The 23,032-nt window shown below is 47.1% G+C and overlaps 9 protein-coding genes across 9 annotated transcripts; 3 read left to right on the top strand and 6 right to left on the bottom strand.

Annotated features, from left to right (window-relative positions):
• The first annotated feature begins 429 nt into the window (after positions 1-429).
• F4813DRAFT_161241 (CoA-transferase family III) lies at positions 430-2,389 on the top strand. Its single transcript, XM_049239085.1, has 2 exons — positions 430-2,048; positions 2,112-2,389. Exons 1-2 carry the CDS (start codon positions 591-593, stop codon positions 2,307-2,309), a joined length of 1,656 nt encoding a protein of 551 aa, XP_049097467.1. The 5' UTR covers positions 430-590; the 3' UTR covers positions 2,310-2,389.
• Positions 2,390-2,468: 79 nt separating this feature from the next.
• On the bottom strand, positions 2,469-3,704 carry F4813DRAFT_391638 (uncharacterized protein; the record flags this gene model as incomplete). Its single annotated transcript, XM_049247187.1, has 2 exons — positions 2,469-3,541; positions 3,599-3,704. The coding sequence occupies 2 exons, from the start codon at positions 3,702-3,704 to the stop codon at positions 2,469-2,471; spliced, it is 1,179 nt and encodes a 392-aa protein (XP_049097468.1).
• A 520-nt stretch (positions 3,705-4,224) lies between these two features.
• F4813DRAFT_161262 (putative NADPH-dependent methylglyoxal reductase GRE2) lies at positions 4,225-5,630 on the bottom strand. The gene has a single exon (XM_049239086.1). It carries the CDS (start codon positions 5,497-5,499, stop codon positions 4,423-4,425), a length of 1,077 nt encoding a protein of 358 aa, XP_049097469.1. The 5' UTR covers positions 5,500-5,630; the 3' UTR covers positions 4,225-4,422.
• A 2,538-nt stretch (positions 5,631-8,168) lies between these two features.
• On the top strand, positions 8,169-11,632 carry F4813DRAFT_367237 (glycoside hydrolase family 3 protein). Its single transcript, XM_049244139.1, has 2 exons — positions 8,169-9,665; positions 9,734-11,632. The coding sequence occupies exons 1-2, from the start codon at positions 8,673-8,675 to the stop codon at positions 11,243-11,245; spliced, it is 2,505 nt and encodes an 834-aa protein (XP_049097470.1). The 5' UTR covers positions 8,169-8,672; the 3' UTR covers positions 11,246-11,632.
• Positions 11,633-11,773: 141 nt separating this feature from the next.
• On the top strand, positions 11,774-13,196 carry F4813DRAFT_398121 (kinetochore Sim4 complex subunit Fta4). The gene is made up of 2 exons (XM_049248012.1): positions 11,774-12,393; positions 12,462-13,196. Exons 1-2 carry the CDS (start codon positions 12,012-12,014, stop codon positions 12,950-12,952), a joined length of 873 nt encoding a protein of 290 aa, XP_049097471.1. The 5' UTR covers positions 11,774-12,011; the 3' UTR covers positions 12,953-13,196.
• An 18-nt stretch (positions 13,197-13,214) lies between these two features.
• On the bottom strand, positions 13,215-16,968 carry F4813DRAFT_367243 (cysteine proteinase). The gene is made up of 3 exons (XM_049244140.1): positions 16,131-16,968; positions 15,275-16,056; positions 13,215-15,216 (listed from the first exon to the last, which is right to left on the bottom strand). The coding sequence occupies exons 1-3, from the start codon at positions 16,312-16,314 to the stop codon at positions 13,369-13,371; spliced, it is 2,814 nt and encodes a 937-aa protein (XP_049097472.1). The 5' UTR covers positions 16,315-16,968; the 3' UTR covers positions 13,215-13,368.
• A 466-nt stretch (positions 16,969-17,434) lies between these two features.
• On the bottom strand, positions 17,435-19,164 carry F4813DRAFT_161308 (uncharacterized protein). Its single transcript, XM_049239087.1, has one exon. The coding sequence runs from the start codon at positions 18,741-18,743 to the stop codon at positions 17,535-17,537; it is 1,209 nt and encodes a 402-aa protein (XP_049097473.1). The 5' UTR covers positions 18,744-19,164; the 3' UTR covers positions 17,435-17,534.
• A 224-nt stretch (positions 19,165-19,388) lies between these two features.
• Positions 19,389-21,628, bottom strand: F4813DRAFT_367245 (beta-lactamase/transpeptidase-like protein). Its single transcript, XM_049244141.1, has 2 exons — positions 21,345-21,628; positions 19,389-21,197 (listed from the first exon to the last, which is right to left on the bottom strand). Exons 1-2 carry the CDS (start codon positions 21,430-21,432, stop codon positions 20,077-20,079), a joined length of 1,209 nt encoding a protein of 402 aa, XP_049097474.1. The 5' UTR covers positions 21,433-21,628; the 3' UTR covers positions 19,389-20,076.
• F4813DRAFT_367247 (NAD(P)-binding protein) lies at positions 21,626-22,989 on the bottom strand. The gene has a single exon (XM_049244142.1). It carries the CDS (start codon positions 22,946-22,948, stop codon positions 21,908-21,910), a length of 1,041 nt encoding a protein of 346 aa, XP_049097475.1. The 5' UTR covers positions 22,949-22,989; the 3' UTR covers positions 21,626-21,907.
• Between the last annotated feature and the right edge of the window lie 43 nt (positions 22,990-23,032).

The raw sequence follows: 23,032 nt of genomic DNA on the forward strand, positions 1-23,032 counted from the left end.
ACAGGTTAGGTTAGGTAATAGGTATTATATACTTGTGTGATCATGCATTGTATGTTAGGTACATAATGTAGTCAGGGGCTATGCTAATAGTGCTAATAGGATTTAAATATAGGTAATCGAACAAGAAGTGATTATTTATAGGAGACTTTGACCTTAAAAGGTTGAATCTAGATACTCGAACACCTTCAATATCAGCACCACTCATTCGACAAGATAGGAAATAATGCCTCAAAATATCTTCAACACCAAAGTCTCCAATAACCTCCATATGCCACTATTCAGCCGTTACTGATCTACCGACATCAGCTCTCCTGCATGCAGTCCGCAACCGCGGATAAAATGCTACTCGGCGCCATGCCGTGCATCTTCCCCGCAGGACATTGGGGTCTTGCATGTTAGATAGGCGAGTATACAATTACACATGCCCCTAGCCTACCTCCATATATGTACAGGTGTCTATATCAGTGCATGTATATGAGTGGTCAAGTCTACTTACCTATATATACGGACTTTTATAAGATAACACTTATGAAACTCCCAAGTAAATAAGTTTGAAATAGCAAGGCACGTCTTAATACAGGCGTAGAAAAATGGAAGACGAAAACTATACCGTCCAGAAGGAAGCGTCACGCATCCTACACTCGGTGCTTCTCACGGATCCGCGTCTACAGATTCCGCAGTCTGTCCAAGACGCAGCGCAGCGCACTTCGTTTGACTCCTCCGCGCTAAAAGCACCCTTCTTACCGGCCCCCATAAAGTGCACCGAGTCAAGCGCGGCGCTATGGGCTTTACTTGCGACCTTTGGTAATGCCGTGGCCGCTGAGCGGTACGGTCTCGCCGACCAACGCGTTATCGTGAATAGCGACGTCGCCTCCGCGTTTCTATTCTCGTTCTGGCTTCTGCAGGTCGGCGGGAAATCGGTTTCCGATCCGCAGCTGGTAAAGAGGTACTCGATCTATGACACTACGCGGCAGTTCACATTCTGGAGGCGGCTTGTCACCAATGTTTACCCGACGCGGGATGGTCGCTGGTTCCACTTGCACGGCGGCTTGGATTCCGATCGGAGCCTCCGGATGCTCGGGTTGCCGGCGCACAAGGATGTTGCAGACGAAATGGAGGCGATTAAGGGGCTCTCGGAGAGAGTGCAGCAGTTTGATGCGGATTGGTTGGATATCGAAGCCAACGAGTACTGGAGGCAGGCGGGAGGAATCTGTTTTACTCCCGAAGAGTATAGCGCGACCGAGCAAGGAAAATCTATAGCTGATGACGGATTATATATACTAGAAGAGCTTCCCGACGAAAGGTTACCGCCGGTGCCGTGGCCCAAGGTCGATACCAAGACATATAGACCCTTAGAGGGTATCAAGATCGTCGATCTCACACGGGCGATTGCGGGCCCGACGATGGCGAAGCTGGCGGCTTTGTTCGGGGCCATTGTAGTCAGGGTATCGAATACGAAACTGCCTGATCTAGGTATTGTGCTATTCGAGAGCAATCTCGGCAAGCGGGATGCGCATCTTGACTTAAAAAGCGAAGAAGGGCGGGAAGCACTCCGGAATCTAATAGAAAACGCGGACGTCGTGCTCGACGGCTACCGACCAGGTGCCCTAGAAAAGCTCGGATTCGGGCCAACGTATGTGCATGAGATAGCTAGGAGACGGGGTAAAGGCATCGTATACGCGCGCGAGAACTGCTACGGCTGGAAGGGTCCGTGGAAGCATCGCAGCGGATGGCAGCAGATCAGCGACGCCGTAACGGGAGTTGCGTGGCTATTCGCTCGGATGTGGGATGCCGACGAGCCGGTGATGCCATTCCTGCCCAATTCCGACTTCCAGACTGGTATCGTGGGGTGCATCGGAATCATAAATGCGCTAGACAAGCGATCGAAGAAAGGGGGCAATTATCTTGTGTCCATGTCGCTAAATCAGCTTAACAGCTTCATAATATCCCTCGGAACCCAGAGCCCCGAAGTACAACAGTCGTTGCGCGATATGTGGCCTGATTTAAAATCGCGGCATTATGATGATTTACACAGACAAGCAAGGGTGGTAAGTACTCGTGCTTTGGAAAGTTATGCTCGTTTCGAGCTCGTGTGCTAAATTATATATTAGTTGGTACGCGGTTTACCGGAGAAGGTACCGCAATTATTAGATCCAAGATATTACTTGACTCTCAAGGCTGACCTTGGAGAGACTGATGAAGATATGGTATTTATTGGGCCCGCGGCTACATATGAGACAACAAGATTAGGATATGATTTAGGGAGCTGCTTAAGGGGAACGCACGAAGCCAAGTGGCCAAGCGAATGATAAAGAAGATATAGCAGATGCTATTTACATTATCAGCAGGATATAACTGAAGTAATTTATATATCAACTCACTGCTGGGGCAATTAAACAGGTTAAGATGTTTAGTCAACGTTGAAATGCGGCCTTTTCCTATCTATATCTTAGACTGCATACCACCCCTTAAAGCGGAGGTTTCAGTCCGGGTCCTATACCGTGGTAACCAACCCACGGTGAGCCTTCATAATCACTCTCCCCTTCGTTTTCGTCTTCGTCATCCTCTGCCATCTGATGCCGGCTATATATCTCACCGTATTCCTCAGCTTCTATTTCATCCAAAGACTCGTCCATCGAAGCAGCGCCAGTCAAGCCCGAATAAGATTCACTGGGGTGCCAAGGGGCTTGTGAAGTAGGTGGGAGGCCAATGGGCTTATTGGATATTTCGAGCTGGCCTTGACTATCGAGCACACGGTCTATACGCGGAGATCGGGTATTCTCAGCCTCGATCGTCATAATCGCTGCCTCCCATTGCATTACTTCAGCCTTCATCAGCCGTCGAGATCGCGGTGACCATGAGCGAACTTGACGAAGCTTGTCGCCGAATGCGTCTGCAGTAATGCTACGCGCTGTGGGTTTGCGAATCATTTGCTTTTGATCCGGTTTGTACCTTGGCGTATAGTGAGGAGTGCCATCAGAAATAGAGTTAGGTCTCCGGCCAGGGGGCTTCATCGGAGCGGGATTTTTTAATTTCTGGGTCGACCTAGCCATCCGGCTCTTCGCTACCAATTCCTCGTCGTCAATAGGGAGATTTGTACACTTTTTGTGCTGGTTCTGGTAGGTGCAGTTGGCACACGCGTGCTTAAGGCTGCTCAATGCGAGAACTGAGGGAGGTGCCACGATGCAGCGGGCGAAGGGGCCATTCTTTAACCGACAGTTGCGACATGGATTTGGGTTGACTTGTCCTGATAAGTAGATCATCAAGGAACTATAGTCAATAGCCGTCCTTGGTTTGAATCCACCTTGCTGCCTATATCGATTCCATTCGACTTGACGTAAGGTACGCTGCTCCGCCAAAGCTTGGGCGAGCGGGTGAACCGGGAGTGGCATGTTCTTCATCTCATCCGGCAGAACTTCCAATGTGCTTTCCCAGGTAGTTAGATTACTGTGGAATTCCGAACCATTCGTTACCGGGTCATTTATTGCCGGACCCTCATTTTCATCTACGTGGTCGGAACCGGCTTCCTGCTGGCTACCGCCTTTGGAGGACCGTAAGTAATAGCTACGGCGTATAGGTGGATAGTCATCATACTCACTATTAGATTGGATATGTTCGGGTGAACCCGTGTGCCGCGAATACCACGTTGCAGCAGCAGCATTCACGATGGAGCGAAAATTGGAATCCGCCTGGTTGTCTGTCATAGTGAAAGGAGGTGCGTTGATGAAAGCATCAGGTTAATCGAGGCATTAATCGAGGCGTTAAATTGGCAAGTATTTGAGTTGGAGATGGAATGAGTGCGTCGAAGATAATGAGTAGCATCAACACGTAACAGCCTGTTTGTTACGAAGAGAAGAGATTCCGAGTCTTTCAACATAAAGCACTCGGTACCTTTTTAAAACCCATAAATGAAGTCGAGTCGGTCAGATACCTAGAAGTTAAAACCTAGGCTTTTATATATAAATAAATCGTAGAAGTGAATGAAGTTGTGAAGTTGTAAAAGAGTTTACAAATTACATTGTACCTAGAAGGCTCCACATTCTGTTTTTAGGCCTGGGGGAATTAGGCCTTAGGGAATCGAGGGGCAGTTACGGAGGGGTACCACCCTAGGTTAGGTAACTCCACACCTCAGCTGTACTTGAGTTGTAATGTATATCAATATCTGTGGCAGGAGCCACTTGATGTTCAATATTTGGGTGCCAAGGGCAGCATGAACGTACCTAATGTTTGTGCAACACGACACAGTACATTTTATACTATCTAATGTTAGGTACATAAGGTAAGTGGAATTGATTATGCATTCCCTCCTTCAACTATCGATAAAGAGCTGGGCTTTCCATTTCAATAAAAACAACAACCGACCTAATCTATCCCATCTTCACACCTCGGCACCTTGACACCTTGACACCTTGACATCTTGACTCACGAGGATGAAGCTGCCGCTCTCTTCTCGATCTCAACTAACTGCGGCGCCAGATCCTTGATGGACTCTGCAGCCGACCTATACTTTACACCAAGTACCTGTTCGGTTTCAGGGGCGCTTGCTCCGTAGAATCCCTCTGGTTTTTGCGTCTTCTCCGGCTCGCCCACGGGTATCACGTCTCTCTTCTCTGGCAACGCCTCGCGCAGATAGTTGGCCATTTCCTGATAACTTAAATCACCTGCAACGATAAACCATCGCTTGTTTGCAGCCTCTGGTTTGGTGGCAGCCAGTACGTGAGCTTGTGCAAGGTCGCGTACGTCAACCCAAAGATATATAAATGTAGTAGGAACAGGATCAGTCGACTTCAAGCCAGGCCGCAGAAGAGACTGATAAATTAGGCTTGTGCTTGCGTTGAGGTCTTCTGGCTTCGCAATCTGGGAGGCGTCGAAGAGTGGCCCGTAGACGCCGGGCGGGTTTAACGTCACCAACTCAAAGTTGCCTTTGCCCTCTTTTACAAAATCCCACGCCGCCTTCTCCGCAAGTGCTTTACTAGCCGGGTACGTTATATTCGGGTTATCCGTTGCTAATGCTTGTTCAAGCGTCGTAGGGTTCCAATCATCTCTCGTATAGATTCTTGGAGGGTTCGCGATTGGGTTTGCAGCCATATCTCCAATAGCAGCGAACGATGATGTGACGACGACGCGCTTAACGCTTGGTGCCACGCGAGTTATGCCCGACAGAATTTCTGTTGTGCCTTTAATGGCTGGGTCTAAAAAGTCTGTGCTTTTGACCGCCCGGATGAAGAAAGGGGAGGCCGTATGGACGACGATGTCGAACGGAGGGTTAGATACCAAGACGCCGTCGAAGGCGCCAGGAACAGTGATATCGGGTACGACACCAAAGTCTAGTTGCGGCGTGCTCACATATTTGCTGAAGCTCTTTTTGAGGACGTCAATCTTGGACTCTGAACGAGCGATGGCGCGTACCGAGAACCCCGCTTCGAGAAGTTGCGACAGAACATGCTGCGCAATGAAGCCGTTTGCTCCCGTAAGGAGAACTCGATGCGATGCTGCCATTATAGTGGTTTGAGCACAAGGAATTGGTGGTTTGGGGTTCCTTTTCGAAACCTTGTAAAATTGTTCAAAAGGGTTGCGCGAGATGAAATGAGGAAAGGGGGCTGTTCTGGCAATCCGCAAGCTTCAAGTATCATATTGATGGCATCATTTATACTCTATATACCCCGATGCTTTCACCCGGGCGACTTGACCTAGACTAGGTTAACGCTATAGGTTCATCTAGGTACCTAAGGCTACCCCCCTGATTCGGTAGTTGACCCTATGCCTGCTCTACCGCATATAGCCAATTCTGTAATATATGATACAATTAACCTGACCAGACCACCACCTCGGCATAATTGTTGGCTCCGATTTAAACGTCAGGCCCCATCCGGGTCCCGTCGTCTATGTGGGGTCCTACATCTTACGAACCTCGGACTTAGACGGCGAATTAGGTTGCACCGTCTACGGCGCCGCATCTTACCTCATTAACTATATAGGAGCAGGAGTTTACTTATTCAAACCCACTGTATTCGAAGATTACGGGTTTAAACAGGTAAAATCCCTTTGCAAGCTGTAACGAGCTAGGATTTAAATTTGTTGTTAATCAGCTAATATGTATTAAAGCCGATAATCATCATTTAGCTTCGGTGTTTATATTGTATTCGCCCTTCTACCGCACTTCCGAGGCTCCGAGAACAGTCTTATCCTATTGTTTTGAACTAGCCTGACACATCTCCAGAAGATCAACTTATTCCCGCGAACCAAGAGGCATATTTGTCTAGCAATCGGCAGGATTATCATACCGACAAGATCAGTGATAACATATCGTATGGCATCCTCGACTTCTGATTAATAATATACTTTGGGTATCACTTTAACCATTCAGTGATATCGTCAGTGGAAGACGCTTTTGTCGTCCCCCTTTCTTTCAGATTATTATCTAACCAAAGTTCTATGGTCCATTATTTCATTATTTCATTATTACCTAACGTAGATCTGTCTACAAATAGCTAATGATACTTTTCCTTATTAGTGGCTGGAAATAATGTGCCTCATGTCAGATATGCCCGGTCATCTCATGACAATTGCATATGAATCGTATGACTGTCTATCTAAAGCATACCGAAACTTGGCCCGGAATGCGTTAGTGGTGTCTAAGTAAGATCGGTAATTCCAACAGACGTGGGTAAATAAGCAAGTAGGCACCATTTTTTATGAGACGTAAATCTAATACCTATCTCCGAGGTATGTGTCTGCTTTCAGGATGCGAATTCTTGTAAAACTTGATTATATTATGGTTTATGGGAAAATAACAGCATCGCCCTAAGCAAGGTTTCTTCTCAATATCATGATTCTGTATTATGAGTATGGGAATCTGTGTTAAGTTGGCCTGTGAAAGCATAGCTATTTGTATTGCGTAAAACCACGGCAATCTCACGGGGATACGTAAGTACTAGATATATAGGTATTGGTTTTGTTAATGAGGAAATTTACGCACTAGTAAAAGGACAAGACGAGGTCAATATTCAAATATAGAAAATACTCTCCGGGGGGGTTCAGGTTAGAAGCTTTAATATGGTAGTTCTAGAATCTAGCACTATAGGCATTGGGTAAACACAACAACAGATCACAGCCTAAGTGTTATAATTCTAGAAGAATGCTATTTCTGAGTACACACGACCACTAGCATCTGTAACTCACATTCGGGGTTCCTTGCAGAAAATAAGTTGTTTGTACGCATTTTAGGTCTGCCTCTTTTACTAAGGCTATAGATACTTCAGGACTACCAGCTTATAAGCTTTCCGAGTAAATTTTCATAAACTAAGAATATATAAGACCGGTAACCATTGAAATGTACATCTCTATTACGTCGAAAGGAGCTATAACACAGGGCCAATACCTGCTTGGGATATACCTAGACACGGGTATGTATTTCTAGAGGTATTTATGTGGCCTTGTCATGACCTTTAGGCCTAAAGCTATTGGTGTAAAAGTTTTATTTTTCTATGTTTTATATAAAATACAACCCTTTGAATGAATGTATCCAACCATTGCCCTTCAATCCACGACCAGTTGGATACTGTGAAGATATCGATTCACATTTTGTGATTTGCGACCAATTTCAATCTTTAATTGAACAGGCGTTATGACAATATTCATGATACCAACTAGCTACTTTAGTAATTATATAGACCTTATATTTAATTCTATGTGATGTATGAACTTTTATGTGTTCTGTGTAACTGTCCCGCTGTCACAACATTGTGAATTTATCTTCCATATAGCTGCTTACGACTGATATACATGACATGGGTAAGCATAACTTATGTACGTCTCTGATAGGAGATCATATAGAATAGCGTACGGACTAAAACAAAAATACCGTGCTTTCTAATCACTGACTAGGCCGTCAACGAACTAATCGATCGGTCTTATTTCCTATTTAGAATTCTACAAAACCCAGCGAACTCGGGGCAAAGTCACGACGAACGCGTAACCGAAGTAGCAGCACCTTGCGTCCAAGCGTTCAGGACTACATATCGGGACCCTGTCGGCAGCTAGCTGTATAACCACAGCCGATGGTTGGACTGGAGAAACCTCGGGGCCCCCCTATTGCGGCGCGCTACTGGGAAATCTTCGGGCGGGAGTCCGGGTCGAGCGGCCCGCGACCCGGCGCCGATCTACACTACATTGAAAGAGACCGCTTCAACGTTTTTTTTTTCCTTGGATGGCTTGTCCCCCCCGATTGCGTTCCGGTGTCGAGGGTCACAATTCATACGTTTGGGGGGGAAAGGGGGGCTTGTGCCTACCAGGAGAAGATGCCGGAGGGTCGCAGACGATGGGACGGCAGACGAGAGCCGATCTTACATGACCCCACGAAATACACCGCCAAGCCGCGACCTCTGTGAATTGCGTATCCTGCTTGGTCAATATTGGTCGTACCTCCTTGTATGCTGTCTGCTGTTGAACCTTGTATGGGGTAGGGAAGTACTACGCGGTAGTGGCGGTGGGTTTAGTTTCGAGCTATAAAGGTAGTAATAAGTAATGAATTGTTCTTCGAGTAGTTAAAACCCCGATCTCTTTCTCCTTCCTCTTTCTTCTATCTTCATCTTCTTTCTTTTCTTCCTGCCTGTTCTGGGTATTCAGCAGTTATTTTCATTCTCACCGTTTCCCTCCGAGTTAAAGTAACGATGGCGGATATAAATGTAGAACAGGTCCTCAAAAAGCTCTCTATGAGCGACAAGGTCGATCTTCTGGCAGGTATCGACTTTTGGCACACAAAAGGCCTCCCAGAACACGGCATCCCTTCGTTGCGTTTAACTGACGGGCCCAATGGTGTTCGCGGTACCAAGTTCTTCAATGGCATCAAAGCTGCTTGTTTTCCTTGCGGGACTGGCTTAGGTGCTACTTTCAACCTCGAGCTTCTAGAAGAAGCAGGAAGGAAAATGGGAGACGAGGCCAAGGTAAAGGGAGCACACGCAATCCTAGGGCCTACTATAAACATGCAGCGAGGACCTTTGGGTGGCCGAGGATTCGAGTCGCTTGGCGAGGACCCTTTCCTAGCTGGGTTGGGTGCAGCTGCGCTCGTCAGGGGTATCCAGTCAACCGGGATCCAAGCTACTATTAAGCATTTCGTTTGTAATGACCACGAACACAAACGAAATGCCGTCCAAGCAATCATCACAGAACGAGCACTGCGTGAGATATATGCGCTGCCGTTCCAACTAGTCGTTCGCGATTCCAATCCGGCATCGTTTATGACAGGTTACAATGGAGTCAACGGGACGTACTGTAGCGAGAACCCCAAGCTTTTGGACCAGATGCTACGTGGGGAATGGGGTTGGGATGGAATGATCATGAGTGACTGGTACGGCACATACAGCACTACAGAGGCGGCGATAGCTGGTCTTGATCTTGAGATGCCTGGTCCGCCACGATTCAGGGGCGGGCCGTTAAAATTCAACGTCTCGACCGACAAAGTTCGCACCCATATCCTAGATCAGCGAGTGAAGACTATGTTGGAATTTATCAAAAAGTGTGGTGCTAGCGGCGTGAAAGAGAACGCCCCTGAAGGTACAGCTGATACCCCTGAAACGGCCGAGCTTCTTCGACGAATAGGCAATGAGGGAATCGTCTTGTTGAAGAACGAGAATGATGTCCTTCCCCTTAAAAAGGATAAGAAGGTACGGTATTCTTCTCTAACTCTGCTCAGACTTTGGGCTCCTGATAGCTAATTACCTGATATTTCTAGACTGTAATCATTGGACCGAACGCCAAGGTTGCAACATACCACGGAGGAGGATCCGCGTCTTTGGCTGCGTATTATGCCGTGACTCCATTCGACGGTATCAGTAACAAGTTGTCCTCGGCTCCAGATTATACAATCGGCCAATACTCACACAAGTTGTTACCGCTCCTCGGCTATTCAACCAAGTCAGGCAAGGGTGCACAAGGGATGACCATGAAGGTTTACACAGAGGGACACGATATTCTAGACAGGAAACCAGTTGACCAACTAGAGCTTCTGAAGACGGAGATGCTACTAATTGACTACTCAAATCCGAACGTGAAGGGTCCTCTCTGGTATGCGACTCTTGAGGGATCGTTAGTTGCTGAGGAAGACGCGACCTGGGAATTCGGGGTTGTTGTGTCCGGATCGGCAAATCTTTACATTAATGACGAGCTAATTGTCGACAACACCACAAAACAGACATTAGGCGAGGCATTCTTTGGTAGTGCCACGATCGAAGTGAAAGGGACCTACAAGTTGGAAAAGGGAAAGACCTACAACTTCAAGGTCACGTTTGGATCGAGTCCAACGTCTAAGCTAGGAGGCGGTGCGGTTCTTCTCAACGGCGGCGCGCTCAGGGTCGGCGGCTGTAAGATTATCGATCCAAAAGCTGAGATAGCCTACGCTGTAGAGCTGGCTCGGGGTGCCGATCAAGTCATCGTATGCACCGGGCTTAACGCCGAATGGGAAACCGAAGGCAATGACCGCACCGACATGAGCCTCCCTCCCGGCTTAGATGATCTGATCGCTGCTGTCGCCAAAGCCAATCCCAACACAGCAGTGGTCATGCAGTCCGGTACCCCAGTAGAGATGCCTTGGATCAACGACGTAAATGCTCTTATCCACGCTTGGTACGGCGGCAACGAGACGGGAAATACCATTGCGGATATTCTCTTCGGTGACGTAAATCCTTCTGGAAAGCTTAGTCTCAGTTTCCCAGTTCGCGTCCAGCATAACCCGGCATTTCTGAATTACCGGACCGAAGGCGGTCGAGTGATCTACGGCGAGGACATCTACATCGGTTACCGGTACTACGAATTTGCCGATCGCGAGGTCTTATTCCCTTTTGGACACGGCTTGAGCTACACGAGCTTCGCGTTTTCAGACCTGTCGGTCACCGAAAAAGACGGGGAATTAACTATATTAGTTGCCGTTAAAAATACGGGCGGCGTAAAGGGTGCCGAGGTTGCGCAGGTCTACGTGGCGCCCAAACAGAAAGCTAAGGTGAATCGGCCAGTCAAAGAACTCAAGGGTTTCGCCAAGGTAGAGCTAGCACCAGGCGAAATTAAGACGGTTTCTGTAAAGGTTGCGAAAAAATACGCGGCTAGTTACTGGGACGAGGAGCGCGATCAATGGTGCGTCGAGGAGGGCGAGTACGATGTCATTGTCAGTGACAGCAGTGAGGTTAAAGAAAGTAAAGCTGTGAAGGGTTCGTTCAAGGTGGCTGAGACATTTTGGTGGTCGGGACTGTGATGAATTCTGAAAGAATTCAAACATGGAAAATCATTGCCCATGATGTGTGACGAATGTCGATGAAAATTATGGCGAGGCGTCTTATTTGAGATAGGGTTTTGGAGGGAAATATTTGATATGATTAAATGAGATGAGAAATAGATTCGACTTCTGTTATAGCAGGAGTATCCTCAGTGCCGTATAAATGTTTGATTATTGGTTATATCGTGTTGCTATCTTTTAATTAAGATTGCTTTGCAATTCGCTTTCCAAATTGACCTCAATACATTTTCAACGGGGGCCAGAAAGAAAGCGTAGATGAGTGGAATTGGAATATAAGGGAGAAGTTGAGAATAGTTATAATTTAGTCTTTGCGCACTTAATAACTCCAGTATGTACCTAGGTACCTAAGGTAGTTTATGGTACCTTATGTAAGGTACCTACATGCACATCTTGGACCCTGAATAGACCCCGCAGTGGACCCGCTAGATAAAAACGCGGGGTATGTACCTAGATCTCCAAGACGCGACGCGATCTTTCAAGATCTTTCAATAAGTACAATATATCACACAATATACCACTTTAAGCCAACTCAATTTACAACCGTTTCGGATAGAGGAAATAGAAATCAATTATACAAACGATTGGCTAATTAGAAAGCTATTCTTCTACCCGTGCCTCAAAATTCAAAGAATTAAAACCGCCAAACGATGCGCCCTACATCTTAACTCTACTAGAAGAGAACCCCAGCGCAACACCTAGAACTCCCAAATAAACCACCACCACCATGGCGCCCCCCACGATCCTCGCCCACAAATCCTCCTTCCTCACCGCGCAGACCCTCCACCTATCCCAATCCCTCGCACCGAGCACCACATGGCGCACATCCAACCAGCGCATCCCCGACAACGGCGGCAGCCTAAGCGACCGCGTCGTCGACGAGGTGCTGTACCGCGCCAACCACATCTTGCAGCAACACGCGCGCCGCGTGTATGCGCCCCAGGCTAGTCGGCATGTCGCGGAGCAGATCGAGACGCTGTACTTGGAGGCTGCAGAGAGGGCTGTGCGCGGGGAAGGGGGGGGAGGGGGGGACGACGATGACGGGGTAGATGTAGGGACGGGGTTGGGAGGTGGAGGACCCAAGTTTTTGATGGTGGGTGCGGATTTTGGTATGTTTACTTCTCTATGATGATATATAATATTATAGAGCTTCTTGCTAACTAGATACCGTACTTAGCATCCGACGAAGTCATCGCCTCCCTCCCCAACACATGGGACCAACACTCAACCTCGCAATCCGAAGCCCACCCCGCCGAAGCCCTACGTTACGCCGACCTCGCAACCTCGCTATCAATCCTCTCCTCGCGGCGAAAAGAAACCCGCGCGCGCCTCGATCGTCTCCGTCGAATGCGCAACTTACTAGCTCCCTTTTCTTCTGCCACCACCACCCCCTCCTCTTCCGCCATCGACTCCTCCAAACCGCAAAGTAGTAGCGGTGCGAACGAAGTCGGCAATTCAAGCGAATCCGGCGTCGAAAAAGTCCAACCGAACCTCGTCACGCGCGACGGCGAAATGGAAAAGGAACTCGAGCGCATGCGCGTGCTATTGGTACGCGTCGCCTCCCGTGTCGCCCAGTTGCCGGACCCGGCGCCTGGCGAGGACGTTGTGATGGAGGATCTAGAGGCTGTGGAGCGGAGCAAGATTGAGAGGTTGCTTGATGGCTTTTGATATGTCGTGACATTACATGCTGGCGCTTACCATGCTGGCACAGTTCTAGTTGTTTATTATTGTGTGCGGAAGAAAGGAAGAAAGTAGCGTCTCGGGTTTCGGGGCGGCTAGTTGGCCTGGCTTGGTAGTCGACTCGCCATGGCGTTACGCAAGAATGATGATACCCCTATAGTTAGTACATATCTACATACCTCATATCTAGCTGAGATAATGTCAATTAAACAAGTTAAATCGACATCATACGAAAACAAGCTCGGCGATATGAAAAGAAGATATTTATATTCAAGTGACTGAATGGAGTAGGTATTCTACTTGACTATTATTCTCAATCTCTATACAGGTTCCATTCTTTTCTATCCAATCATACTCGTAATAACTCATACCTCATAAACTCGTTATTCGGATCCTTACACTCGCTAAGCTTGCGGCACAAGAGACATGATGCTCTTCTTCCTCTGCTCCTGGCTACCTTCAAGCGTGGCATCCTTAGAACTGTCGTCGACGTCTAGGCCCTTAGAGGTCTTGGGCTCTTTTTCTTTCTCCTCATCCTCTTCTTCGCCTTTCGTCTTATCGTCCTTAGCGTAGGGGTTCGGGCGGACGACGCGTAGCTTTACAATCTCCTTATCCTTATCCTCATCAGACACCTTGTAGTAGACGCGTAGACCGACTGTGGCGACAGCATTCCACGGGTCTTTCTCGAACTCGTCCTCTTCCTCCGGCGGCTCGACAGGAGGGGGTGGTGAAGGAGGAGGATGGGCAGCACTATTCGCCTGACGCTTGAGCTCATAGTCTAGCTCTCGATCGCTAATCTCGGAAACAGACGATATATCGCTCTCGTCAGACGAGTCATCCTCTTCATCTTCCGTCTCCTTCGCCCCCTTCTCATCCGACTTGTTATCGACATTTGCCTTATTTGATAAAGTAACGCTAGGAGCGGGTAATTCTTCCGTACCCAGCTCAGTTTTGTCTTCAACTTTCCCGGACCCAGATGTATCATCTGCTTTAGATTCCTTAGAAACCTCAGGGTTTTCAGCAGGGTGCTCTTCAGATGTCGGCGGTGGGTCTACGGAAGACTTGTCAGGTTCTGTAGAGGGCGTCTCCACCTTGGGGTCCGTACTCGATTCAGAAGTCGGTTCCTTCTTAGGGTCCTCCGGCGCCGGCGTAGGGCTTGACGACAACGCTTTAACGTGCTTATCCGCGGATTTCGACGGCTCTTCCTTGGAACTGGTCTCCTGTTTGTCCGTCTCCTTAGCCTTTAACTTGTCGGCCTTCGCAGCTTTTTTGGCCTGTGCTTTGGCCTTGGCCTTAGCCTTCTTCTCTTGGTCCTTCTTATGCTGTTTGACGCGGTAATAATGATTACGTTGCCGGGCCTCCATGATTTTTTTCTTGAGTTCCTCACGCTCTTTATCCTTCTTGCGCTGCTCTGCTTCCTTCCGGGCCTTCTTTTCTTCGGAAGACTCGATGATCTTCCCCTTACTGTGAGCTAGGTCGTATGACATGCCGACGGCGACTAGCTTGTCTCTGCGGTCCCGCGCATAGTTGCGCACCACCTCTTCTATTGGTAGCTTGTCCATATAACGAGTAGCATCAATCTTGAGCAAGACCGTATATTCGCCCTCTTCTAGCTCGAGCTCAACATTTACCGCGCGGTTCAGACGGATCGAGCTGATGCTACGGACAACATAGTCTTCTTGGCCGTTTTTGTGGAGGCGAAAGTTCAATTCGAATCGGTATTGCCCTTCAAGGCCTCGGTAGTAGCGCTCATCCAGCTGAGAAAGCACAAGAACAACAGGCCCAGTCTTTGCTAGAGAGAATGAAAAGTATGTATCGTGGTAGTCTACTGTCCAGGGAACCGAGAGAGTTGTCCAGAGAGAGGTAACTTTCCACTCCGGCCCGAAAAGTCGAGTTCTATCAAAAGCCTGGTACTTTCGAAGTAGATCATCGTACGAGATCCAGAAATTCCCATCGTCGCCGAACCGATGGTTGAGCTTGACCATCCACTCAGCTGTCCACTCTTTAGACCCGTCACTCCATGGGCCGGTCCATTCTCCTTTCCCCCAGGGGTTCTTGAGTAGGACAAGCCGCTGGCCGTCAATGTCCACAGCCTTCATTATTGAGTAGGCATGAAGCTCATAGATGCCCTTACGTTCGCCCCAACAAGCACCCCACATTCCTGTGGAGCATCCGAAGAGAAATTCATCGTTTACCTTCATCAACTCTTCTTTCCAAAAATACTCCCTGTCAAGAATATCCGTGGTATAGAGCTATACAGTATCAGTAGGAAACTAATTCTCAAAGGTATGACTGAAAGATAAAACCTACCTCGGACGTAACTCCACCAGTGAGATCCTCGATTCCCTCTCCGGTGAAACCGCCATCGATCGATGCGTAGTCGCCATGTGCTTTAGCATACGCCTTCTCGAGCAGCGGTAGCCAGGTCTCATTTTCGTGCTCGCACTGGGCGAAATAGAGAGCTCCAGATCCGCTTTGATACGCCTTTCGATATTGCTCCTCAGAGTTAATCCTTTCGCGGTCTTCCCAAAGTATCCGCTCGAGGAAGCTCTCATCGAAGTCGGGCTTGGTCAGGAATAACTTGTCATCGATAATCTCTGAGATCCACTCGCCATCGCGGTGGAAGACAAAGCCGTAGACGCCGACCTGTTCGTCACGGGCTACGCAAACCTTCTCAATCAAACTAGGCTTGTTACTGAGAGTACATAGAGCGGCGAGCAGCCAACAGTCGCCATCGCGACCTTGCCTGACGTCATTGGCGGTGGGACCCTCGATATAGAACTTAGGGTCGTCGAAGATGTCTACCACACGCTTGACGCTCTTGGGCTTGAAGAACGAGTCAGCCTTCTCCTTAGTGTTGCAAAGAGACTCTAGAGTATCTCGGCTACCCCATTTCAAATCGATCTCGAGATCGAAGTGCGGGTCTCGATATTTCTGGTTTACACGGCGACACTCCTTGACGATTTTGGCGACCTTGGCTCGGCAGACGGCAGCAGCTTCTTCGTACGACGTCTGGGTATTTGCGCCAATAGCTTTGGTAGACCTCTTCGCCGCTTTCTCGGCATATTCGTTGTGCGGAATAATAGTTGTTGCTAGTATAGGCGAATCAATAATGTCAAGCTCGAAAACTGGTGTAGTAGGGTAGTATGACAATGAGAGTACGAACCTTTTCCGGGAGTTTTAGTTGTAAATTTTTTCCAGAATTCGTCAATAGCTTCCTGAGGGGTCTGCTTCTTAGGTTTCTTAGGGGTTTGCATGCTCACGGGCACCATGGCCATCACGGTACGGTCCCCAACGTCCTGGTCCAAATATTCAGCCTCCGAAGGCAGGGCTGAGTCAACGTCGGACATGGCTCTTTGATTTCAAACCCAGACGAGATAGCACGAAATCCTAATCAACAAGTGACACAAAGACGGAAGGGACAATTAGTCACCTATACCTACCTCTCTCGTCAAGTCGAAAGGAGAAGAGAAGGTAGACCAAGAAAAATATACAAATAGCTGGTACGATCAGCTATATGACAGGCAGGAGAGGGGTTATGGTAGTTCAGAAACGGCTAAGGGTGAAAGAGAAAGTGGTGGAGAAGATGATATGTGTAAGTGAGAAGGGCAAAGGAGAAGGGAATATTTCCAAATTATAAGCATTGGCACTAGGACGAGCATAGCAGGCATAGAATAGAAGAAGAGCGTGGTTCACCGAGACCAGGGGGTCATGATCAGTCCTGTCTGCATTAATTAAGGCATAGCTCAGCCCATGTAATTGTTTGTGATATTGTGACATCGTGTCATGCTGACCACTCATACCCAAGCCTCGACGGTATTTAGTTGCCTGCTCTGCCAGCTTTGCTTGTTGCATAGAAGTATACGAAGTAGAAGTAAGATGCGGTTTAGATCATGCGACATTGAAGAAAGCAGACGGAGGGGGGAAAGGAAGAGCTGCTGAGCACATGTAGGCAAGTACCTAACTATAATAGGTACATAATAGGTACAATACTATAATGTTTGGTAAGTGCTATAGCAATTGGTCGTAGCTGGTCGTAGCTGGTCGTAGCTGTTGTATAAAATGGAATGCTGCAGGGCTCTATGTGGGCCATAAGTGGGTCGTATCCCACAATACTAAGATAAGCTTGGGCAAGCTTGGTTCAGCCTGCTTGTAAATTGGGGGCTAAAACGCATATATCAGCCAATAGAAACTCTAGCACTCAGCCTTCATTTTATGGGCCACTCTGTCTTATATTATGATAGGTATATCACAATGAATTTTCTGCATCAAATACCTACTTGCATCTATCTACTGGTGGTGTTGATGTTGAAAATATTTCCATATCTGGTACGAACCTGCGGCTCTCGGAAATTACAAGGAAAAAGAGCCGGTGATAACAAACAAAAACTCGACTCCTTGCGTGGCTGAAAGGAATAGTTATGCATGAAAGAAGAATAACATAAACAACCTTAACTAGTTGCTTTTAGTGATTAACTGAATATTTATTAAACAATACTTTTGTATAAAACAATGCTAATCTAGGTATATGTATCTCTTAATACTCTTAGATGGATAATCAAGAACATCTTCAATTATCACCATCGTCAGGTACCTGGCCCCCATTGAAAATACTCCTATCATACGCATTCCAGTTGAAATTCAGGGGAAGATTGATATTTTCTCGGTTAACGAGGTCGACAAAGCGTACATGTCCTAGCCGTGCAGTCCCATCAGCGTTCCTATTCGGAATATTTGAGAACCTTGGATTCAGATCGATGATGGCGTTGAATACTCTAGAATATTGCTGGCACCAGACAGATCGAGTCATTTCATCTAATAATTGCTCTTGGGTTACGCCTTCTGCGTCACCAACACCTGCCACGAATCTTACAATTGGATTAATAATTCTCCATATTTGATTTAGCAGCTTCCCTACCGTATCGACAGGAACTGGCGCTCCGGTTTTAGTCCGAATAAACCTGCCAAGCGCGTTAATGCACCTCATGATGCTTCGGCCCGATTCACCCGGGTTGCCATACCAGGATGGGGACGTAATAAGATGATCGAAACCAGCTAACACTTGGTCCGGACTGTTCTGTAACTCCGGGCTATTCGTAAGAAGAAAATTGATGGCACCTACAAATGCCATGCCACAGGCGGAGTGAAATGGCAAGCCAGTGCAGATAATAAGACATTCAATCATTCTTTCCGAGACATGATATTGAGAAAGATAACCATCCATTACAGGAATGTTTTCGAAGCACATCTCGCTCAAGAAACGGTCAAGGCCAAGTTCTGTTCGCCGTCTCAGAATAACTGCGACGGCGTCATAACAGTCTTGTTTTATGGAATTTCCCAGTAACATCGAAGGACTATGTATGCCCCAGAGGTCCAAGGAAGGCACAGTGCCTGTCGAAATAGCCGTGTCGATGAGAAGTTGAAAGCACTTATAGCCCTCGGGGTTCGTGAGGCATTGCTTCATGGACTCAAAGTCGAGAACTTCTCGCACAACTGAACCAAAATCCACTGTGTACGACCAACCCTGTGGAACCCTCACATTACTTGTAACTACTATGTCACGAAGAGTAGTCAACAGGCCAATATTACCAGTTGTGAAAGCATACTCGATCGGTTGAAGAGCGCGATATCGCTGCGGATTCTCGAAAATATATCTTACGGTGTGGTTGAAGACCACATTATTTAATTTCTTATTCATACGTCCCATTCGGAGACATTGCCAAATCTCCATGTGTTGGGCAACTCTCGCCATGACGTCGAATTGAAGCTTCGGTGCCATTGTGAATATTTGACTTTTGATATGCAGATACTAGGTTAAGGGATTATGGGATATGATAGCAAATTCAGGTCTTGTACCGAATATAATATGCGGATAAAATTCTGATACCGGATGTTTCTTTTCTGTCTACCTCTTATACTAAAACCTTTGAGCATTGTTGCATATTTGTACTTGAACGATCAGATACCATATCCCTGTTAGTTTACCGTACTTTGAGATCACGACTGACAGACTGAACAATGTAGTTGTTATGTTCTACTATGATAGGTAAATTATTTATACTCGCATGACCTCGAATGTTGTTGTGGGTGTTAATTTTGGGACTGATAAATGCTATCAGCAAGCAATATCATAATTATAAGAAAAGGGGGAATATAGAATTATCCGATAGCTATAGCATTAATGTGACTATTACACGTTAGTCAGCTTACGTTTACCAATTCTAGGTATATATGGCGATATTACGGGCCATTTGACTGTATAATTGTATGATACCTATTTTCTAGGACGTATGCCGCGATTCTCTTAGTCAGAACATGTATAGTATCTCGTCAATGGATTCAGTTACACCAGCTTCGGATGTATTCTGAGAACTATTACGATGAGTACCATATGCACCGCCGTACGTCAAGTAGGCAGCGAAAAGGAAGCAATCTGTGTATATAAAGTTGAGCACATCATCGAGTTCTTGGTTCTCGGTACGCTTAAATCAGATCATTAAAGGGTACAACTTCAAACACCTACGACATCCACCATCGCATTGAAACGATATTCTCTATTATTGCCATTATTCCTACGAACTTCCTCAGCACCATGCATCTTGTTCAAGTTCTCTTGGTCTTTTCTCTTGGACTGGGTGTCTTTGGCCAAACTCGTGAGTGCTCGACTCGAAATGATTGCTCAGGCAGCAAAGTTTGCCAGCGTAGGTGGAATAGCTCCAGCAAACACTGACTTATTGTCTTTAAAGGCTAAATTGCGAAATACTAAGCTAATATTATCGTATATGCAGATAAAACCTGCCAATATTATGAGAGCTGGATCTGTACTGAACCAACTGACCCAGCCTGTAACAACGGAGTTCAAGATGAATGTTACCATGACTGTGACCAATGAAACATTGTGCTTGGTGCGGAGGTATATGTGGGCATATATCGATTGAAGCGCGTGGATTGAAAAGACTTCAGTGTATCTAAGTATATATTAAATGACTGGCTTCGTTCATTGGCCTCGATGGAGTATTATCACAAACGCTCATTGCCACTCAAGACAAATTTCAAAAACCCGTTTGCTTCTATACCCATAACCTCGAGAGTTTTGAATACGGAAAAGATGACTAGTTCTGTTTCGCCTTTACAAGGCTAAATATAGCCTTCTGGAACTCTCCATGAAGAGCAATGACTTTAGGATGCATAGCCGGTATAATCTGACAGACTGCCGTCCCACAGATGCCCGTCTCGTGGTCAATAAACCACATACAACTCGGATATCCGCCCCAAAACACGGTATTCGGTGCGAACCAGCCCTCCTGGCCTTCCTTCACTACCAGGCCCGCGAAGCTCCACGTCTTCCTGATAGACAATGGAATCTGCAGGCCGAGGTACTGCGTCTTCTCCGGCAAGGCGATATCATCGTTCAATTTCTGCTCTAGCTTTTCGTCGAGCTGCGGGCGGAAAAGCTCTTCGTACAGCGCGGGTGATAGGAGCTTGGGGTCTCGCCGAAGTAGAGCGGAAAGAAACGTGTAGTAAGCTCTTGAAGTTGTGAATACGCCCGCGCCTCCCAAGCAGTCAGACACCCCGCCAATCATATCAAAGTCCGAGGCATCCACTGCCGGCGGCTCTCCTTTCTCGTTGAGTGTGCTAAGGTCAGCTATTCTATCTTTCATGCCGTCTCTCGCTCTTGGGAAGAAACTAGCGTCATTTTCAATTCCTAGAGGCTTCCAGATACGTTCGCGCATGAATTCGTCGAGGCTGAGGTGGGTAACAGCTTCGACTGCCTTGCCAGCCCATTCAAAATTCACACCATATGAGAATCCCGTGCCCGGAGGGTACATTAGAGGCAAGGTAGCTATGTGCTCAGCATCTGGGCCGGAGAACGGCCTTTCGCCGCGTGAGGCGCGCCACTTAACAAGCAAGGGGTTGAACCAATCGTACTCGTGGCCAGATGTATGAGTAAGTAACATCCTAAGAGTGATAGGAATGGAGTTAGGCGTAAAAATGCCAATGTTTTTGTCGTCGTCGAAGCCAGTAATAATGCCGTATTTTCCGATATTAGGAAGCAATGCCTTGATATCTTTATCTAGGTCTAAAGTCCCGTCTTGGACACACTGCAGAACAGCGACCGCAGTCATGAGCTTGGACATGGAAGCAATACTGCTGATTGTGGAGTCCGTGTAAGGAAGATCAGTGCCCTCCTTGAGACTTGCCTTTCCAAAGGACTTGGAGTAAATTTCATTGCCTGTTTAGTAGTATTAGTTGTTGAATATAAGTAACTGCTATTGAAGTGTTGATTTCATAACGTCTTCAAATACTGAGTAGTTGTCTTATACGCGGCCGAATACTCCCTAGGACTTGAATCAGGTATACAATTGGAGGGAACTTTTACCGTATTTATCTCCTGCGATAACTGAGACACCAGGAAGCAATCCTGAAGCTATAGCATCTTCATATAGTCTTTCGATATTTTGCGCCATGGCTGAAATTGCGATTAGATGGTAACTAAATATATATAATGGCCTTGAAGTAGCATGTTATTCTGCTGGTGACAATCACGACACAAAGGATACAAAAGACATGAGGGGTTGGAGATGGTGGATAGAAGATATACCGGTCGATCCGGCGATTGGTCAGCGTTGAGTTTTGTCTTGAGGGGAAAATCGCACCGTTGGAGGCTAGTGAATATATATATGCGCTATAAGTTAATGCATAACTAGATGCATAGGGTAGGTATCCATACGTACCTATTCTCTCCGTTATAGGTATTGAGAATATCTGCTTAAGTAGGATATGAATAGGTCCAGGTCAACCGTAAGCATCGACAACGAATTATACTATTCATACAGCATATTACATATATACCCAGGTAGTCACTAAGACTAATACAAATGGTTTTATACCATGCTTTACCTCGAATGTTCCTAGGCCTTGTAGAAAGATCATACTAGGACTCTAGTCCAGGAATTCCTTTACTCTTTCCTCACACCATTCGAAATACTCCCTTGCCCGTCCCGATCCCCCTTCTTCTTCCCCCCTTAGTGCTAGTAGAAGATCCTCTCTCTGTCCAGGATGCCATCTCCCGTCACAAATCACATATCGTCCCGTCACCGCATCCTCCGTAGTGACCGAGTCTGAGAATGCCGCCCATAGATACGTGTAAGCACCGTATACAGGATAGCGAAGGATAGGTCTAACAAGATATTCAATCAGCGAGGGAACATGACGCCATATTCCCGTGATATAGTTTCCCGGGTTGGCGGCCATATGGACGACTCCCGTGCCGAAAGCTCCAGCCTCGGACTGCCGACGTGAGAATTCTGAAGCTAGGAACCAATTTGCGGTTTTAGAAGTGGCGTATAGCTCCATTTCGTTCTTAATACTGAAAGGGTCCTGTAAATACTCTTTCCGAATCCCACCCCGGGGACTCATCACGTCGACGAGAACTGACGCGGCCCATACGACGCGCACCGTATCCTTAGGGGACTTCTTAGCTGTTCTAGACATAATAGGGGCGAGTAATCGGGTGAGTAAGTGGTGCCCAATAGAATTGGTAGCAAAATGATATTCGTGTCCCTGGGGAGTTCGAGGAGCATTTTTCCGAGCGCCAGTACCCGCATTATTGAATAAGACATCGAGTCTCCCATCCGACCCTTCGAGCGCTAGGAATTGTTGGGCAGCGTTTTTGACACTTTCAAAATCTATCATGTCCATTTGTATGAAATGTAAGGTCCCCGTCTTCACATTCGTATCCCCATCTTGGGCATAGTGTGCCTTTATGCGAGTAATAGCATCTTCAGCATTGTCTTTCGATCGTGTAAGCACATATACTTTTCCACCCGCACCGTACAAGATCCGTGAGGTTTCATATCCTATCCCGGATGACCCGCCTGTTACGATGAATACCTTGCCGGCTTGGCTTGGTAAGTTGGCGTCTGTCAGCGGTGCGCTGTTGCGCGGCGGAAAGAATTGCGTCCAAATTGCTCCGAGAGACATATTCGAGTAGGGTCAAGGGAAAATAAGAAATAGAGTTATTGTGCGCAAGATGAAAAGATGAGACAGTCGCGAACCCCTAATTGG

This window comes from Daldinia decipiens, assembly GCF_022478715.1.
Source record: "Daldinia decipiens strain CBS 113046 unplaced genomic scaffold F4813scaffold_29, whole genome shotgun sequence".
NCBI lineage: Eukaryota > Fungi > Ascomycota > Sordariomycetes > Xylariales > Hypoxylaceae > Daldinia > Daldinia decipiens.

Bases quoted from the DNA above. Each gene is read 5' to 3' on its own strand.
- F4813DRAFT_367237 (XM_049244139.1), top strand. From the start codon at position 8,673: ATGGCGGATATAAATGTAGAACAGGTCCTCAAAAAGCTCTCTATGAGC. The intron at 9,666-9,733 runs GTACGGTATTCT...TGATATTTCTAG, and splicing joins CCCTTAAAAAGGATAAGAAG to ACTGTAATCATTGGACCGAA.
- F4813DRAFT_161308 (XM_049239087.1), bottom strand. From the start codon at position 18,743: ATGGCACCGAAGCTTCAATTCGACGTCATGGCGAGAGTTGCCCAACAC.
- F4813DRAFT_398121 (XM_049248012.1), top strand. From the start codon at position 12,012: ATGGCGCCCCCCACGATCCTCGCCCACAAATCCTCCTTCCTCACCGCG. The intron at 12,394-12,461 runs GTATGTTTACTT...TACCGTACTTAG, and splicing joins GATGGTGGGTGCGGATTTTG to CATCCGACGAAGTCATCGCC.
- F4813DRAFT_367247 (XM_049244142.1), bottom strand. From the start codon at position 22,948: ATGTCTCTCGGAGCAATTTGGACGCAATTCTTTCCGCCGCGCAACAGC.
- F4813DRAFT_367243 (XM_049244140.1), bottom strand. From the start codon at position 16,314: ATGTCCGACGTTGACTCAGCCCTGCCTTCGGAGGCTGAATATTTGGAC. The intron at 16,057-16,130 runs GTTCGTACTCTC...CGCCTATACTAG, and splicing joins AACTAAAACTCCCGGAAAAG to CAACAACTATTATTCCGCAC. The intron at 15,217-15,274 runs GTAGGTTTTATC...GATACTGTATAG, and splicing joins CTGGTGGAGTTACGTCCGAG to CTCTATACCACGGATATTCT.
- F4813DRAFT_161262 (XM_049239086.1), bottom strand. From the start codon at position 5,499: ATGGCAGCATCGCATCGAGTTCTCCTTACGGGAGCAAACGGCTTCATT.
- F4813DRAFT_367245 (XM_049244141.1), bottom strand. From the start codon at position 21,432: ATGGCGCAAAATATCGAAAGACTATATGAAGATGCTATAGCTTCAGGA. The intron at 21,198-21,344 runs GTAAAAGTTCCC...ACTACTAAACAG, and splicing joins TATCGCAGGAGATAAATACG to GCAATGAAATTTACTCCAAG.
- F4813DRAFT_161241 (XM_049239085.1), top strand. From the start codon at position 591: ATGGAAGACGAAAACTATACCGTCCAGAAGGAAGCGTCACGCATCCTA. The intron at 2,049-2,111 runs GTAAGTACTCGT...ATTATATATTAG, and splicing joins TACACAGACAAGCAAGGGTG to TTGGTACGCGGTTTACCGGA.